Raw genomic sequence first — 19,293 nt, 5'->3', positions numbered from 1 at the left:
GTCTTGCATCCTTAGGAAGCTATGACTTGAAATACAGTACTTTTTTTTATTTTATTAGATTTACCAGGCACATTAGGTGCATTTGCACAAAGTATCGGTATCGGATCGGTATCGCCGATACCAGCCTGAATTTTACTCAGTATCGGATCGGAAAGGAAATTTGTGGTATCGAACATCACTAACACAAATATAATTCAGTGTCACACAGTGCTTTTTCTTAGTTTCCTAAGTGATTTACCAAAAAGTGGCCCACCTGATGTCACCCTATTATTGATGATTTATTTTGGGGGTTTTTTCCTACTCTTTGTGTATATAACTATATTACCCCTGGATTAAACATTATTGTTCTGTATATAACTGTTAATAAATCAATAATTAAAGAATAGATAAATTAATACAATACAATAAAATAAAATAAAATAAAAAATACTATTTATTTGACTACAACTCCCATGAGCCCCCGCGGCGGTTTCGCCGGAAGAAAACCCGCGCCATTCGTTTTGCTCTTCCTCTTTCCGTCAGCGGAGTTAGGTAGGAGACATGGCTCCCTCATTCCCCGTTTTGAATCTTCTCTTAATCTGCTCTAAATCATGATTTTTCTCAGGTCATCCGTTGTAAACCAATGATGTAAAATGTGCAGTGAATGTTTGCGAAAAACACCAACCGAGTATTGTAGTGAGACCGTTGTTTTCAAGCACTTTAATGGCTGAGTAGCTGATGGCGCAGTAAAGACTGTTAGAGCCGAGCCGGGCGGACAGCAGCTAGGCTACACGCCGGAAACGTGTCCGATGTGAGCCGCTTGTAAAAACCGGAGATAATGTAGTTTATACCCGTAACTTACACAAACGAGTAGCAGTATTTAATTCAGACTCTGACATATTAACAAACCTGCTGTGTGTCGTTGCGTTAAGCGGTGAAATACAGGAGCTAGCAGGCTAAGCTAACTGTGCTAACCGGGCTTTAATCAAGTTTCGATTTAGTAGTTCGGGTGGTGTTGAACAAAAAAAATGGAAACTAGAGTTGGATAAGGATCTAGAAGTTACGTACAAGATGTGACGTTGTTAAATAAAGGGTCATTGGCAGAGCTGAAAGACTTTGGGGGACATTGAAGTCTCCTGAGGAGCCTCAGGGATACCGTAAACACATTTTGGTTTGTGCTAAAGTCAAATGGTGTTTCCTCTGGTCCTCTGCAGGTTGTTATGTTGAACATGCACATGCAGCCTCACTGTAACATGATGAGGTTTTGTCTGAAGCTCAAGATAAATATAATAATTGTAATGAATAACTGAAAGAAGTGAAGAGAAGCTGTCATGTGTGGCAGCATGTCTGTCAAGGCCTCAAAACATTCAACACTCCTCAGAGGATAGTTGAAGTCATTTGTATCCTACATGCAATTTATAAAGTTGTAAAATAGTTTATTCAAGCCTTTATTAGAGAGAAAAGTTGGGGGGGGAAATGACCAGAGAATCTGTAGTGTCACTGTTTTAGTTCATTCATATGTGAAGGTTGTGTAATTCAAACCACCAAAGTATCAGTATATTATATTATGAGTTATTGGATAAACTGCTAACTGCTCTAACATCACTATTGGTTTACACTGATAATCTGACAATATAACAATGTTTTTATTATTATTATTATTATTATTATTAAAAGATGTGGAATTTCAGTTGTTGACTCTGAAGTAACATGAAGTGTTTTCTGTTTCCAGTACACGATGGGACGTGTGATCAGGGGACAGAGAAAAGGTGCGGGCTCCGTGTTCAAAGCCCACGTGAAGCACCGTAAAGGTGCCGCTAAACTCCGCCACATCGACTTCGCTGAACGCCATGGATACATCAAGGGGATCGTGAAGGTAAACAAATGGAGGGGGGGTTGTCTTATCTCTAGGTTAACTTAACGGCGTTGGGGGAAACCTTTTGCTTTTGTATGTGGAGTGTAAACGTTGTCGTCCTCTCGCCTGCTCCTTCAGGACATCATCCATGACCCCGGCCGCGGCGCTCCCCTCGCCAAAGTGGCCTTCCGTGACCCATACCGTTTCAAGAAGAGGACCGAGCTCTTCATCGCCGCCGAGGGCATCCACACCGGACAGTTCATCTACTGCGGCAAGAAGGGTAAGAGCGAGGGCGACGCCGATTATCCACATTACACTGGGAAAAGTAGAGGAAACCGATGATGAGTTGGTTGTCTGAGCTGAAGCCACAAACTTTATTGATCATTGTCGACCGTGACATGAAGCTGATACAGAGTCTGTTGTGGTTCATGGTTGTTTAAATGTTGATTCTTATTGCATCTTACTTGTTGTGGCGCTTTAGATTTAACAAACTTAATTTCTCAGGAGCGACGAAATCCAGGTTCTGAATGTCCTGAATCAGAACTGTTGAATTTCTAAGCGTTGTGGTGATTGATATGATGTAATATAAAGTCTGAGAGGTCGCAATCCTTTGCATCACTATCAGATATACATACATACAGGCCAGACATGTTTCTCTCATTTAATCTCTAAATTTAGTCACATAATTTGTGTTACTTGGCAACAACTGCTGCCTGAGTCCTCGGTCTGTCGTTGTAACCAAGTGAAAGCAAGAAGTCCAGTTTTGTAAACAGTTGTTCCAGACATGATGTCTAAACGTTGTCTCGGATGTGGCAATTTGCATCTTTTCTTTGTCGAATCTAAAAGGAGAACAAGTCAGAATCGTCATTCACCAGAAAAGCCAAATAAAAAAACAAACAAATCTACTTTCTCTTTCGTAGTAGGCGCTGTAGTCATCACATGTTTAGTTACGAGGTGCATGTGACAGTTCAGCTGTAAAATATGGACAAGGTTTGAATTTTGACCTATTTTGATTGTAATTCACCTGCCACGTCTCCACATTGGCTTTGTGTTTGCTTCTGTTGCCTCGATATGTTACGGCTCTTGTGTTTACCCTCTTGTGTTGGTTTAAAAAGAATATTTTGATATTGATTCACCATTTAAGACTTTTTAAAATCAAATGGTCAACATTTAATTACACCCCAGATTCTCAAATGTAAGAATTTGCTGCTTTAACCATTCCTGCATTTAAGTATTTAGTGGATTGGACTGTTGTTGTTGGACAAAACAAGATGTTTTGCTGAGCGATCAAGGATATTTCTGATGTTTTCTGCCAGATGAACTGATAGTAATACTCAATATCTGCAGCCCTAGTTGGCCCAGTTTTTAGACTTTGCAGCTCATAAGATGTGGCATCAAGTGCATGACAATGAAACAGGGTTTTCAGAGGAACGTTAAAGTCTTGTCGGTGAAAATACTCTGCTGTTCAGTCATTGATATTTGTTGGGTTGAGTTCCTGACGATCTTTCATCCCACAGCTCAGCTGAACATCGGCAATGTGCTGCCCGTCGGGACGATGCCTGAGGGAACCATCATCTGCTGCCTGGAGGAGAAGCCCGGCGACAGAGGCAAGCTGGCCCGCGCTTCAGGAAACTACGCCACCGTCATCTCCCACAACCCCGAGACCAGGAAGTCCAGAGTGAAGCTGCCCTCAGGCTCCAAGAAGGTCATCGCCTCCGCCAACAGAGCTGTAGTCGGTAAGGAGCCGTTACGACTGCTGAACTGAAGCGTGTTTTATTTATTTAAAGGTTTAATAATCAGGGACAGTGCACATAAATAAAACATTTTAACAAATGTAAACATGCCAGAATTAGCTAAAAGGCTATTTTACATCTGCTGTCCCTGGACTGATGTTAAGTAGTCACCCTGAAAGAGAATAAAATGATTTAGTTATAGACATACAAATATTACATTAAAGGATTAGAAGGCTAAATCTGAATAAAGATTAAAAGGCAGAAAACTATGCAAAAGTCCGTCCATACATACACACTCAAGCTAACATAAAGTTGCTACAGACAAAACAGAAGCAACGTTAAGCAACAACACCAACATGAACAAAAATTCATTACACGAGACACAATAACAAACATGCAGGTCACGAACGAGCAGAACATGGACACTAAACACATTAAAAGCCATTTTTATTGGTGCTGGACCTGATGGTCTCTTGTCCCGTCTGTTCAAGGTGTCGTCGCTGGAGGTGGACGTATCGACAAGCCCATCCTCAAGGCCGGCCGTGCTTACCACAAGTACAAGGCAAAGAGGAACTGCTGGCCACGTGTCCGTGGTGTGGCTATGAACGTAAGTTGAACATCAGCATCGCAAAGACTGAATTATCACTTTACTGCTGGATCGATTTGAAAATAGATGAGCAGGGTCGCATCAAGCAGCTTCACGTGTTTGTGTTTCGCTGTGTCTGCAGAAACGGGAGGTTTCATAATGAGGGAGTTAAATAATTCACAGTTTTTATAAAGGAAAAGGGTGAAAGTGTGTTGATGTGCTGGAGAAGCAGAAAACGCAGCCATGTGTGACGATGCAGCATCTCTGCCCGACTCCCCACAAACTCAGTACACGCGGAAAAACCATATGAAGCACTGTTTGCATATCTGAGCTCAGTGTGAGCTGATGTCTGATCCAAGTGATCAATGTTTGGTGCAGATGACTTTGATTAACTATTTTGGTAATTGAGTAGTTTTGTTCTATTTTATCACAATCAACTGAAGTTTGAGTTTTGACAAAAAGAAACTGACATGTTTTGTGAAAAACTGAGTCGGGTACAAACCAAAATCCACCTGAAGTAGCACAACCAGGACCTGAGCGTTACAGGGTTAACTCCTTTTTAATGATTTGATCAATTAAAGAAAAAAAAGATTTAACAAATTTGACATTTGAAGACGACAAGTTGGAGAAGATTATATGAAGTTTTCACCATTTTTTAAAAGCAGGACCCATTTAGGTAATTTAGTAAGCAGCTGTGTCCAACGAGCCGTCACTGACATGAGCACTAAGTCTTGAATGAAGACAAATACATTTTTTCTAGTTTGCTGAGTCACTTTTTTTTTTTAAGTCTTGTTCCCTGTCTGAAGTTCGTCATCCTGACCTCCTCTCTCTTCCTCTCCGCAGCCTGTTGAGCATCCCTTCGGTGGTGGTAACCATCAGCATATTGGCAAGCCCTCAACAATCAGGAGGGACGCACCCGCTGGTCGCAAGGTCGGTCTTATCGCTGCCCGTCGTACAGGCAGACTGCGTGGAACAAAGACCGTCCAGGAGAAGGAAAACTAAATATGAGTTTCTTAATAATAATAAAAAAAACTGTCCGGACAATTCTGTTTCTTTGTTTTGTTTTTGGTTGTTCATACATATACACACAGTCAGAATATTATCTTGACAATAAATCCAGGATTTTATTTGCAGCTTTAAAATTAAACATTGTTTTTGTGGATGTTGTTGTTTACCAGAGAGGCCATAGCGTTGCAACCAATGCTTTTTAGTATTGAGGGATAAAATCAGACATTCCTCGCTACTACACCACCACCATCAACCTGCGCTAGTGATACAAGTCTTTGAATTTGTGTCCTACCAGATTTATCCTGTTGTGACCCTGATCCACGTTAAGGTTCAATGAGTTGTCATTAGACTTCTTCCTGTTTGGATACTTGAAAGTTTGAACTACAAAATTGGACAGACGATAACTGAGGAACCACGGTGTGTTTATTCTCAGGAATAGGCATCAAACAAGCACAGGGAAATTGCCAGTCTGAGCGCGTGGCGAATGCCTGCCTGCCCCCCACTTTTAAATAACTGTCTCTGATGCAGGCCTATACACAAGCTCAAATCTATTTATGGTACAAAGAGAGAAACTAAAGTTAAACCTGGCGCTATATAAAGGATTCATGTTGGACAACTTGTTGCCACTTAACATGATGTTACAATGAGGTGGTGATACCTGAACCTTTCCTAACTGATAGCTGAATGGGAAACCCTTTTTTGCAGACCTTTTCAAAGGAAACAGGTTTGCCATTTTGCTCCACTAAAACGGTCTGAAAACATAACTTCCTGGCCCCTTTTCGTCTGGAAAAAAATATTTACACTAATAGATTAGTAAAATGTGATTTTTAATAGTTCCATCCAATTTATTTACTTATATATTGTCACTAATAATGGAAACGTGTTAAAATCTACCTGTTGCCTGAAGGGAACAATGTACCATTATAGAAAATTGCAATGGTGGACCATTATGGAATCAACATTGCATAGGAGATTATGGTAGGGTGTGTTTAGGTGTAAATATAATGTTCAAAAGTAAATCATTCATCATAATTTTGTTTTGAGCCTTACAATAAATTTGATTTTGGCTGCTGTAAAGCAAACTTCAGGCTATTATGATGATGATGAGGAAGATGAGAGTGAGAATTGAGATGAGGATGAGGCCAGTGAAGGTGAAAGTGAGACTGGTATTTCTAGTACAGTATAAGATAATATTTATGGTACAATGGTACAACAAATCCCCAAAACGAAAAAAAACATAATAATTTATAAAAAATGTCTTTAGATTATGTTTATTTAGTCTATTTTGAGACCAAAAAAAAAAAACACTCCAAACATTGGAGGCATCATAATGCGTACCATAACTAACGATTCTCATCCTGACAGAACGCCTCAGTGTTCTGTTGTTCCATTCCATTCCATCGTCTCCCTTCGGTTTTGAATAAAAACATTCTAGATTCTCCGGACACGCGTTCACATCATCACTCGGTTTTGAATGAAAACAGTTTTTATTTCTCTCGCTTCACACGGTCACATCAACGGGAGTTTGTCCGTTCACGCGTCGTCTTCAGTGCTTTTGAAGTCTCTTGGCAGTTTCTGATGGATCTGCCCCACGAAGATCAGAGGGACCGCTGGTACCACGTGACCCAGAATAAGTTCCTCGCGGCCAGTCTCGCGGCGGTTGTCCTGGGTAAGTTACCAGTGACACTCATCTGAAGAAAGTTGTGTCTGCTAGAATAATAATAATAAAGACAAAGTAATTATCATTTTACAGCATTTTTAACCATTGCAAAATAACGTTTAGCACACTGCAGTGCATAGGCTTTAGTGCATAGACTAAATAAAGTAGGGTGAAGTCAGGTAGCCTAAAATGGGCCACTTTTTGGTTAACGGTTAATAAGACCATCAAAAAAAGCTATGCATGAAATCCATTGATATTTTTAAAAATTGACATAGGTCTCTAATGTTTCTGTGGGGGGAAAAAATTGAAAAAGTATAATCGGGGTGTTCCCTCTCAAGGTACGATGCAATGTTCAGGTAAAATGGGCCAAGAGAGAACAACACAGATACACAAACCTAATTTTAGCAGAAATCATTTAAATTTTAATAATGAATTGACACTACTAAATTACAAAACTAAACTAAACACTAACAGTAAATACATAAGAGGTTTTGAAATGACATGACATGATCATGTTGTTGCTATGCTCATAACTGACTATGTTATAGCCTCTTGTGTAGCCTACTGACCAACCTTGGATATATATCTGAACATATGAACAATGTATTGACAGGCTCTTTAAAATAAAAAACGTGAAATTAAAAAATAAATATAGATTTTTGTGAAAAATGTAATTTTCATGCATGCCTTCCGTGTTTTTCAGACCTGTTCCTATGGTTACCCCCGTTGGAACGTAGCCTACAGTCAAACTCGTAACTTCCCACCAAGTACTAGATTGATGTACTCCCATAGATACATACTGACAGTCAGTATGTAGCCTATACTGTATATCTATGGATGTACTCCCACTTCATATTATTTCATGTTATGTGACAGTTTATATTTCACGGCCTGCTCCCCCTCCTTGGTGTGATTGATGGAGGACTGGGATTGATACTGGGATTGATCATGTGAAAAATAGTCTAAAAAAACCAATAATGATCTCTTATTGCATGATTAGTTTCATCTCCAATAATTTAATTGTTCTTCGCATTTAGCCTACCTAAATACCACACTAAATGTATTATTTTATGACCTAATTGATTTATGTATCCACTTTAAGGCTGTTTGAAATCCCTATACAGTTGTAGGCTTAAATAATAATGTGTTCTGCCAATTGCTTCTCTGAGTGTTTCATGTTCATTGTAAAGAATGGTAGGCTATATGTGCAGGATTTAATAGGCTATACCAGTAGTATTAAAGTACCAGAGTGTTTTCACATTATGTTTGAGCTAAACCTGAAACCTTATTAAGTGTTTTTATAACAGTAGGCCTTGCAATGGGCTCTTTGCACAGCTCCACTACTTCCTGAACTAAATGCTGCTCCTTTATTTCCTGTCTTACATTATTGGACAACCTGATTAATCCAGGTGTGTCTGACCATTGTGACTACTCAGACACACCTGGATTAATCAGGTTGTCCAATAATGTAAGACAGGAAATAAAGGAGCAGCATTAAGTTCAGGAAGTAGTGGAGCTGTGCAAAGAGCCCATTGAATCAGTTTGGGCGCTGAGCTAGTCATGTTCCTCCATGCAGCTTAGAGTATCCTGCAGAAATCTGCAGACACCAATACAAAAAGAATAGACTTTGAAGTGATACAGGACTAGCTAAGCGTTCGCATATAAGTGTGCATTTTACAAAGAGTTACACAGAGTGGATATTATGTTTAGAGCAGCAAAAACTAAACAGGACAAAAAAGGACCACTCCAAGGAGCGTATATGTCTGTCTAAACTTTATATGGAGGAGAGCTTCTTTTTTTTAATGAAAGAGAGGTTGCAATTCACCTTTTGTTCCCCATTCTCGTTAATTTTCAAAACATTAATTGCTGAGTTTGTCATATTTATTTACCTACAGGGTTTGCCGCTGGCCATCTCATCAAGATCATCTTCCCTGTCCTTTCGGATTATGACACGTTCTACATCGGCTTTCCAGGAGAAGTGCTGATGAGGATGTTTCAGCTGGTTTCTGTTCCTCTCATTTTGACAACCGTGATAACAGGTAAATTGGAGGTGTAGTTCCCACGTTACAGCAGGTTAACCATGTCATGCATCGACAGCAAGTAAAAAGGACTGTGCTTGTGTTACGGCCAATTTAAACATTTAAGCTTTAACCTTTTGCCCACCTCCTTAATGATTTGAGTTTCTGTGGCCTTTTGTCATCTGTAAAAAAGAAAAAAAAGAAAAAAAGAAGATCCTGTGTGACTTTACTGGTTATTCAAACCTCGATTTGTAACTTATGTTTGTTTTTTTTAGGTGTTTCACAGAGGATGGATGCTCCCAAAAAAGCGGCAAGGAATGCTGTTATGTATTTTGCCTTAACGACTCTGCTGTCTACCAGTTTAGGTGAGATAAATTACATTGAAACATTTTGGTTGCTTCCACTTTCTGCACACAACAGCATGATTATTAATATTCTAAGGAATCTATTGATGCTTTTAGTCCTTTTCAAGTTTTCTGCAGGTCTTCACATAATGCCATATATTCCATATTTTCATAATAGGTAATATTGTGTTTGTTTGTTTTTGTTAACAAACTTGCCCATCAGTAGTAATGGCCAAGTTCTGGTTGTATTTTTATATGTCCCTTGTTCCAATATGTTGTGACTTAATATTAGTTTTATTTATTTTTGTGTTGAAGGCATAACACTGGTTTTGATTTTCACGCCGGGCTATGGCTCGGATGAATCGGATGATCTGTCTGATATCCACGGCATAATGGATCTAATGAGGTGAGAAAAGAGAAATTTGATATACTATATTTTCTTTACCAGGTTGAAATTCTTGGTTTGTCAATATCTACAGGCCAAGGAATATTTGTATTCATGATTGATTTTTTTCTTTGTTCTTTATAGAAACCTGGTGCCAGATAACCTGATTCAAGCTTGCTTCCAGCGGGTATGTTTTTCATATTTCATGCTACCTACCACGAAGAAGAAAATGTAATATGTACATGAGCAATCTTTTCTTTCCTTAGTTCAAGACAGAGAGGTTGGAGTTCGACTCCCACGCATTTGAGACAAAGGCCGGCGTGGCGGCGGCGGTACATCTTTCTCCCTCATCACAACCATGAGTCTTTTCTCTCGTTTATGTTCAGCGCTAATTGAGAATCCATGCAGTTGTTCTCACGGCGCTACCGATGTTGTTTCAGAATAACAGCGACTACGAGCTGGTGCCCCACTACATCGAGAGGACCAACACACTGGGCCTGATTGTGTGCTCCTTCGTCTTTGGACTGATGCTCAAGGACATGGGAGAGAGAGGGAGAGCCATCACCGACATCCTTTTCATCCTGAACCGGACCACAAAATACGTGACCAACTTGATCCTGTGGTAAAGTGAAACGAGCATATAGCGTAGTCAGTGTTGTATTATCCGATCTTCCTTTTGCAAAGTGTCACGGGTCGGAAGTTACGAGTGGCCGTTATAGTGACTTTCACGGGTAAAACAGGTCGGAAAAACACGAGTGGGTTGCCTGAAACGCTACAAAGTCGTAAGTCGTGACTTGAGGCTGTAATTTACGGTTTCAAAAGCCTGCCTGGAACGCAGCCAAAACGACCGGATCGCTTACTTCTGCTTTAATTATTATCTACAGAAACACGGCAAATGTTGTTGTTCAAACATCAGATTTACTAAACAGGCTTTAATGTCTGTATTTGTTGTTTTCTAAATCATTTTGACTTTTCTTCCCTCTTCCCATATGAGCAGATTTATCTATATTGCGCCCCTGTTTTCCCATCCCCAGCTACTACCCAGTGGGAGTGCTCTTCTTGGTCACTAGGCATGTGATTGAGGTTGACGACTTGGACATTTTCTACCCTGTGGGAGTCTTTGTGGCTGTCGTTCTTATGGGGTACGTCTTTTAGTATTGGTACCAAAATGGCACTTTGCATTGCTGCCCCTTGTAGCAACCAGTGACATGTCTGACAGTAGAGTTTTGGGAGACAAATGAGTGTGTATGATAACAGTGTGTGAGTTATTGCCAGTGTTTAGTTTAGTGTAGTTTAGTTTAGTGGGTTTATTTCGGTCTTGTAGAATCAAGTGCACACGTCAGTAAGCAACATTATATACACATGTTTTAAACATAAAGGTCCAGTATGTAAAATGAGGGGAAAACACAGTGACATCCAGCATTTCGATTCTATTATTTATCTATTAAATAATTCTATTGTTTATTTACGAACGTGAAACTCTTGAAACGTGCTCTCTGGTTGGCTGGATTTTCCATTCCGTGCAAACATGGCGGCGCCAGATGGCGACACTCTCTAAGCAAGACCCTTGCTGTATGTGTATATAAATAAAATATTTATATATCTATAATAAAAGTAGAATTATAAGGCTATGAAAACCCAACAGATTTTATTTTATAAAGTTTATACATTTATGCAAATATATTAATTGGTAGTAGCCTATATTCAGATTTTGCCAATAAACCTTGACAAATATTACACACTGGCTCTTTAAATTAACAATTGTCCTCCCGCTCATTTTAGACATTTAGACAGAACAAAACATGTGTATATTCTACAAACAGTAGGCAGTTTTTGTATGTGTTACAAATTTTGATTTCTATTTCCAAATTATTCCATAGATTCACTCCTTTAGTCGATATACAGCTTTGTTTTACATTTGTTCGCACCCTTGTTTTGTAATATAAACAAATCCCTCTTAATTCATATTTACTGGTTCTCTGGACACTGTCTGGAAGCGTATTATTATTTACTTTATACGTAATTTGCGTGTATTTAGTTGCAGACACCCTCCGGCTCTTATTTATTAACCCATCGTACTAAAATACACTTAACATATCAGCTTTACCACACTGTTATCTGTTATCTATTTCAGGCACTTAATCCATGCAGCCATATTTCTACCTGTGGTCTACACCCTGATTGCGAAACACAACCCCTTTTTGGTCCTCAAGGGGGCTGCTCCTGCATTGAAGACTGCGCTGATCACTGGGTCCGGGTAAGAGGCTTTTTTTTTTTTTTTTTAAAGGATCTCGGTTATGATCAAACTTTATTATTCTTATATGGGATAAGTTGACTGAGAAAGGCTGCCTATGTGTCTCCAAGCCCTGCCACCCTGGTAAGCGTAATCCAATGCCTGGAGCAGAGGCTCGGGATCAGCCACAGAGTTGTTCGCTTCGAGCTGCCCCTTGCATCGACTCTCAACGCGGACGGAACGGCCCTTTATGAGCTGATCGCCGCAGTCTTTGTCGCGGAACTCAATCACATCCATCTGGACCTGAGCCAGATAGTCACCCTCGGGTAAGTCATTGTTTTGTTGTTTTCTTTCTCTAATAGAACATTGAATAAATAATGACAGAAACATGAAATAATACCATACAACAATGTCTGTCTTAAAGGGATAGTTCAACATTTTGGCAAATTGGCCCATTGCCATAATCCCTTTAGTCATAGCAGTAGGTTCGTTACCTTTATTTGTCGGTGTAAGATATTTTTAGAACGGCGGAGCAGAGCCGTGAGCTGCTCAGAGCTACGCTACAGAGGCTCATGGGATTTCTTGGTTTACCTTCATCAAACTCATCAAATACACAATCCAGCAACTCTAAAATGCTCTGGTGGACAAGTTGTGACCTGCACATTCACCACGCTATGAGATAATAACAGAATGTTACGAGACAGAGTTGTTTTCGAGGCAAATGCAGAGACTGCTTGCTGAAAAACTGCCTCCGACGGGAATGCACATCAGTGGTTTTGCATGAATTTGCCTCTAAAACAACTCTGTCTGGTAACTTTCCGTTATTATCTCATAGCGTGGTGAATGTGCAGGTCACAACTTGTCCACCAGAGCGTTTTGGAGTTGTTGGATTGTGTATTTGATGAGTTTAATGAGGGAAACCGAGAAATCCCATTAGCCTCCTCCGTAGCGTAGCTCTGGGCAGCTCGCGGCTCTGCTCCGCCGTTCTAAAAATAGCTTGCACCGACAAATAAAGGTAACGAAGCTACTGCTAAAACTATAGGGATTATGGCAATGGGCCAATTTGCCGAAATGTTGAAATGTTGAAATGTTTAACCATACCTTGAGGTACACAATGAAACTAGTATCACAGTTCCTTCTGCGTGCTTGCTCTGCAGAGTGACATCGGGCATCGCCACCATCAAGGGAGTGGGGATCCCATCGACCGGAGGAGCCACTACTCTCTTTGTTTTGAGTGCAGTTGGTTTACCCGGGATGGAAGCTGGCATTTTGGTGCTTATCAAATGGCTGCTGTAGGTTAAATGTGTAGTTAAAAGTCTTACATTCACAAAAAAAATCTCCCAACAAATTTGTTTTGGCAGGTGTCACTCTTCTGCTTCTCCCGTAACTTGTCTTTCAGAGACGTCTCCAACACGGTGGTCAACATTTGGGGAAACTGCGTCGCCCTGGCGCTCTTCAATCAGCTGTCCAAAGACGAGATAGAAGAATGGGAGGAGCATGACGCAGTCCGAGCAAGAAGGTGAGATAATTGTCAGGGTGATGTTTTTGCGATTTCATTTGGACCCGTTGCATTTGTAGAGAGGCGTAAATTCAACGTACAATTTCCCAGACATTTACAACATGTGTTGATGTTACGGACGGTCCAACATCTACTCTGGAGCTCACTTGTACACTTTGTCTTTGACTCTGTTGTGCTTTGCTAGATTGGAAGAAGCTTTTGACGGACTGGTCTTTCATGAGAGCAGTGAGTCCTTTCACTCTGCGTGAGAAGATGAATCACTCGAGGACTTCTTACCAGCATCATCAGCAGGGGAAACAGACCTGGCTGTTAAAAGTCCTGTAATTAATTTTTTTTTGTGGTTTTAATAGATGTAAATGTTGAATTTCATTGAATGGATGTAATTGTTAAATAAAATGCATGTGAAGGCTTCAGAGGATCCTGAATGATTTAAATGTAAGTGAGCTGGTGATTAAGATGAAGAAATTATGGATATCGTGTGTCTTAAATCTCAGGAGAAGAGCAAACAAACTAACCCTAACCCTCTCTATTGGGATCAGCAAGTTGAGGTGAAAAACATACAGTACAGTATATCTGTTCAAGGTGAAGTTCCAAGACACATAACATCTGCAACACAAATGGGGGTGTTAACTTAATTAACCCTGCGCTGACGCTTCTACATATGGACTGTATACAAAACTGTCTATTTTCTTTTCAATGGGACCATCACTTGAGAAATAAACATCATGTTGTGTTGAAGAAGACTGTGGGTGAACACTAGAGGGAGTTCGTGTATCAGCACTAACTCAGGTGACATAACAGTGCATTGGTCCCTGCTGCATTGTCCTTATTTAAAAATTAGATTTACATAAGATAAATAATGCTGAACAAAAGACAAACACCTTAGAAACAATTCCTGGGAAACACATTCATTCATCCATCACCGAGTCTATAGTAAGTTTTAGATATTCCATTAAGATTAAGTTGCTAAACTTTCTTAAAAGTGTCTACATTTTTTGTCCTCCATGTTTCTGTTCATCACAATTTGTGCCAGTTTTTTTTTTCCTTTTTGCAAATTTCCTCAATATTGGTCCTTTTTATTTGCTACTAACATTATTTTTTACAAGAAGTCCCATGTTCTACAGAGATGGAGTAACTTACAACTCACTGTCATCTTTTACCCTGGTACTGTACATACGAGCGGTCGACGTCACAAGATCCACATTCCCTCGGTCACGTCTGATGTTGGTGCTTTCTTTTCCTCTTCAGTGTAACAAAGAAATGCATCTGAAAAATCAAAATCGTTATTTTGTTAAACCTTAAAAACACTGAAGATATTGTCAGACACAACATTCAGTTTGTGTTGAAGCCGTGTTATGATTTGGGAGGATGTTGTTTATGGTGCCTCTAAACTCTATTATTTAATAGACTGCAGTAGTTTTTGTGCCTAATGATAAACTGCACACAGCTGTGTTCAAAGCCTGAGCAAAAGCAAACTGAACCCGACATGTAGAATCAGTGGACTAGTCCTTAAAGAGGACGCTGCAGGAGTCACATGACCAAATAACAAGCAGATTGTTTGACTATAAACACTCAGACCTGTCAGATCACTGGCTCAGTATCAAAACAAAATGTAAATGTGAGTTTCTTCATTTACTGGTGATTAAAAACACCCTGTAGCTGCTGATTCGCCTCGTTTCTGGAAATCCACAAGTAAAAATGAGACGCAGGCAAGATTCCATGTTCTTTATTTGCTAAGGGCGCAATGCTTTTTTTTTTGTTATATTTCTGTGCACAAAAAACCTCACAAAGTGAAAGTCCACATCGCGACTGTAGCTCCAGAATTCAACGTCACACCATGGCCAAAACAAAAGTCGGCAAAAAACAGGGCGCAGAACTCTGTACAGTCAATATCTTCTTTAAAAATAACACAAGGACAAAAATGTTCCTCTTAAATCAAATTCTATTTTTAGTGAAATACAACAAAATAAATTCTATAAAATAAGAGCAAAATATTTAAATATAATACGGTGGGCAGAATATTTTCATTTGCAGGAGTATTTGGTATGTTTTAGACAAAAAAAAAAGAAAAAAAAGAAAAAGAAAATAAAAGAAAATAAAAAAAAAATACACGCATTCAAGTTACCAATTAAATACAGTATTTACTGATGTTTACCTTTTACTCCTACAGAATTACAAGTTAGCTCAAGTTGCAACGTGACTAACCAGCTGCTATTCTTTACGGTTACAACCCTGCTGTGGAAACCTGTTGTCCGTGGAGCCGGAGAACGAGGACGAGGGTCTCGCTGCCGCTCAGGATCTGACGCCTCATAACCCCCGAACCGCAACCAGACGCCAAAACGCGCCCCCTCCTCCCCCCAATCCACCGCCAAAGACCGGCTCCACTGCAGAAAGGAAGCCGATGGGCAACAAGTCTGTCTACAGCTAGGCTCTATTGAAGAGACAGAAGCAAACCACACAGTCTATTATACACCAGATAACCCAGTGCAGCAATTCTGTTGCATATGTGTTTCAGTTTTCAGGATTTTTTTTTCCTATAAGATGAAAAGCTAAAGCTGTCTATCCCACCGAAAAAACTGGCTGTCAAATGTAAAGTTGTAGGATTATGATGAGCAATTGAAAAGCCACTTATTCATACATTGGTTCAAAATATCGCCCTCATTGTAGATAGGGTAGACGAGTAGAAAAAAAAACAAAAAGAGAAAAAAAAAGAAAAGAAAAAACAAACCTAAGGGTAACAACACCCCTCTGGAGATGTGGATTAAGAACATCTTTAGGTTGTTATGATCACAAGTCTTCCCTTGGGCTACACTATTCTGGTGAGAAGCCATGCTAAATGTTACAGCATATTAACTAGAGCTTCGAAAAGGTTTGAATTAATTTCCAGAAAAAAATAAAACAAAATAAAAATAAAATAAAATAAAAAAAAAGAAAGAAAGAAAAAGAGAAAGAAAGGCAATGAGTTTCAGAACAATGTTGCATCACTGCTTTTTCACATCAACCAAACACTGTAAAAGTCCACCCGACCAGTCCATATCTCACACTAAAACCAACCACAGCTCGTGAGTTGATTTGGCATGGGTCATAAGGTTGCCAAGGAGCTTAAGAATAATAATATTAATTATGATAATAACAATGCGTCCTTCTACAGTTGAATGACCAGTAACCGTCCGATGGTAGAACAAACTTTACTGCTGAGCATGGGTGATAAAACAAAGAGGAGTTGTTGTCTTCTTACAGTTTTTCTTTTTTTGTTGGTTTTTTTTGGGGCGTTTTTCTTATTTATAATATCCATTTTTGTTTTTCCATAATATCTGCAACATCTCCCAACAGCAAACCACACAGAGTTATGCTACTGGGGGACCTGAACAGTCAAAAACATTAACATACTATGTACACCTTTTCGTCGTGTAGACAAGCGCATCAGCATCGTCAGCTCTGGGTAAATTTTTGTGTTTTTCTTTATTAGAACTCTTGTCCACTCCCTCGCCTCGCCTCTGCAGCAGCCGCCGCCGCCGCCGCCAGCAGGCCCCCTGTCACACGGTCAGGCAGCCCCAGGCCAGGGAAGAAGAGCGCCCGAGAGATAGAGGAGGGGGGAGGGAAGGGAGGAGGGGGGGGTGGAGAGGGAGGGAGGGGCGGCCTGGCTCTGCCCTGCCCTGAGGCCGCAGAGAGAGAGAGAGAGAAAGAGAGGCCGGCGCCGGCGAGGAGCTCTGTTGACCGGAGGATGAGAGGAAGGAGAGCGGGACGATGGAGGCTCGAGGCACAGCAGAGGGGGGGAGGGGAGGGGTCGTTACTCCTTGGGCGGGGCGGCGGCGGGGGCCGGGGTGGTGGTGGTGGTGGTGGTGGTGGTGGTGGTGGCGGCGGCGGTGGAGGAGGAGGAAGAGGAGGAGGAGGAAGAGGAGGTGGTGGCGGTGGCGGTGGTGGAGGAGGAGGTGGTGGTGGTGGTGGTGGTGGTGGAGGGGGCGGGGGCGACTTCCTCGGTGCTCTCCCAGTTCTCTTGTGCTCGCGGCGGGCCTTGGCCAGGACTGGGACCAGGACCAGGACCAGGACCAGGGCCGGGGGTCTGGGTCTGGGTCTGGGTGGGGGTCTGGGTCTGGGGCTGGGTCGGGGGCTGGGTCGGGCCGGGAGTCGGGGCAGCGGCCGGACCGGGGCGCTGGGGGTTGTTCATGTGCTGAGCAGCGGGCCCGGTGTACGGCTGCCCGTGGGGGTGGTTGTTCTGTTCAGGGGGGAAAGAGAGAGAAAGAGAGAGAACAGGACAATTAAAGCCCCAGTGTGTAACTTATTTGGCTTTTTATTGGCAAAAATCAAATATTGCTTTCATAAATACGTATTTCACTGAAGTCGAATCACACCCGCATACAAATGAAAGCTTTCTCGTACCTTAGAATGAGTTGTTACAAGTCGATACAAATACATAAGTGGGCGACGCATCGAACCGAGGCGGCCATGTTGCATCGCCATTTTTTCGTTCATTGGCAGCGTGACCGTACTGATGTTGCATTCAGATAGTCGGCAAACCAATCGGATGTCATTTTACTCGACGAGAGAAAGACGGTGGGTCAGGTAAACAATACGACATCACCATGACAACATATTGTCACGCCTGTATTGTTTTGCCTTGCCTTTGCCACTTGTTTACATGGACGCTTGTTTAACCTGTTACATGCAGCGTCTGCCCGATTTTACGTGAATGCAACATCAAAAATATGTTCCGATATGCAACCGCACCGCTAGATGGGGGTAATTCCTACGTACTATACCTTTAAAAGGAGACATATTATGGATATATCACTTTCTGAAGGCTCTTTAACATATATTTGGGTGGGTGATGTCTTGCCTTCCGGCCCCCAAAATGTGAGAATTGACAAAAAAAAAATCTGTAATTTTCAGGCTCCCTAGGCTGTAATCCATGTGGTTTTACGAGCTGTTGCTTCACAGCGTCGCCATCTTTGCTTACGTTGTCACTCGGGGTGGGGTTCGGACGTTAACAACCCATGCCTTCCTTAAATCTGTATCAACCAGGAAGCGATGAAAGGAAAGCAGTTATACGGTTTGTTTGTTTTCCCATGTAAGGAAAGATGGTGACTCTGAATACGGTCCATGATGTCATTAGTTTTTGAATTTGCATAATACCACCCCTACCTGCGAGTACTGGTAGAGGTTTCTCCACCGTCCCTAAACAAATTTATCAGTGTGAAATCAAAATGTCATGTTCTTGCTTTGTTTTCTTGATTGTTTAATCGTGTATTGTTCTTCTTTGTGATTTCTGTTATTGTTATTGTGTATTGTAAATGAGGATCTCCCTCAATACACATGGGAACTATTTTAATTTGTGGAAAAAGGGGCAGAATATGTCTCTTTTAAACAACATGACACTCTCTTATAAACTATTATTACATGTTGTAGTCGTTAAATGCCAAACATGGCGGCTTGGAGGTAAAATGTGATGAAAGAAGACAGACATTTTTGGATTTATACTTAAAAAAGTGAATATTTTTAAATGTCTATTTGAACAGCAGCGGCTCAGGTGCAAGGAGAAACGCATTAAAAAGCTTGTTTTGTGTTGTGCCGTACGTGTTGCCATGGTAACTGGCATTATGCAACGGCTGATGCGAGACCGGAGCGACAAGAACAGGAATAGACAAAACATCCATGTTGCCTCTCTCTCTCTTTTACCAGTGAGACGCAGACAGGAAATAGGTCTATCCCCGGCAAAACGAGAGAGGCAACAGAGTTCTGGTGAATATCACAGAGTGACGGGGTCGAGTGGTTAAAAGCACGTCCCATGTTGGCAAAGTGATCGCCAGATTGATTTCGGATTGTGCTATCCTGTCAATTAAAAGCAAAAAAATGCCCACTGATAAATATCAACGACTGACAGGAGGATGCAACTGTGCTCAGTGGATCCCCCCCCCCCCCTCTATTTATTTCAGTTAATTATATATATTCATGTATATATGTGTATATAAGTCA

General features: G+C 41.0%; 3 protein-coding genes across 5 annotated transcripts in view; 2 read left to right on the top strand and 1 right to left on the bottom strand.

Annotated features, from left to right (window-relative positions):
• The first annotated feature begins 490 nt into the window (after positions 1 to 490).
• On the top strand, positions 491 to 5,193 carry rpl8 (ribosomal protein L8). The gene is made up of 6 exons (XM_083997321.1): positions 491 to 531; positions 1,712 to 1,855; positions 1,973 to 2,114; positions 3,352 to 3,570; positions 4,059 to 4,174; positions 4,997 to 5,193. Exons 2-6 carry the CDS (start codon positions 1,718 to 1,720, stop codon positions 5,153 to 5,155), a joined length of 774 nt encoding a protein of 257 aa, XP_083853447.1. The 5' UTR covers positions 491 to 531; positions 1,712 to 1,717; the 3' UTR covers positions 5,156 to 5,193.
• Positions 5,194 to 6,739: 1,546 nt separating this feature from the next.
• LOC311004053 (excitatory amino acid transporter 3-like) lies at positions 6,740 to 16,907 on the top strand (the record flags this gene model as incomplete). Its single annotated transcript, XM_083995998.1, has 12 exons — positions 6,740 to 6,830; positions 8,717 to 8,860; positions 9,499 to 9,589; positions 9,713 to 9,755; positions 9,835 to 9,900; positions 10,009 to 10,190; positions 10,603 to 10,710; positions 11,703 to 11,825; positions 11,933 to 12,127; positions 12,959 to 13,093; positions 13,201 to 13,320; positions 16,790 to 16,907. The coding sequence occupies 12 exons, from the start codon at positions 6,740 to 6,742 to the stop codon at positions 16,905 to 16,907; spliced, it is 1,416 nt and encodes a 471-aa protein (XP_083852124.1).
• Positions 15,436 to 19,293, bottom strand: part of usp9 (ubiquitin specific peptidase 9) — a 49,447-nt gene continuing 45,589 nt past the window's right edge. For all 3 annotated transcript variants that reach the window (XM_083996621.1, XM_083996623.1, XM_083996622.1), the window contains one exon: positions 15,436 to 17,536. In XM_083996621.1, coding sequence (XP_083852747.1) covers positions 17,111 to 17,536 — 426 coding nt within the window. In that variant the 3' untranslated portion in view covers positions 15,436 to 17,110. The remainder of the gene's footprint in view (positions 17,537 to 19,293) is intronic.

The sequence above is a fragment of the Trachurus trachurus genome (assembly GCF_905171665.1).
Source record: "Trachurus trachurus genome assembly, chromosome: 21".
NCBI lineage: Eukaryota > Metazoa > Chordata > Actinopteri > Carangiformes > Carangidae > Trachurus > Trachurus trachurus.
This window is presented reverse-complemented; position numbering and strand designations above follow the sequence as displayed.

What these genes read in the sequence shown, in the direction of transcription:
- rpl8 (XM_083997321.1), top strand. Translation starts at nt 1,718, where the DNA reads ATGGGACGTGTGATCAGGGGACAGAGAAAAGGTGCGGGCTCCGTGTTC. An exon ending in CATCTACTGCGGCAAGAAGG is followed by an intron (nt 2,115 to 3,351) that starts GTAAGAGCGAGG and finishes TTCATCCCACAG; the next exon opens with CTCAGCTGAACATCGGCAAT. An exon ending in TCCGTGGTGTGGCTATGAAC is followed by an intron (nt 4,175 to 4,996) that starts GTAAGTTGAACA and finishes TCCTCTCCGCAG; the next exon opens with CCTGTTGAGCATCCCTTCGG.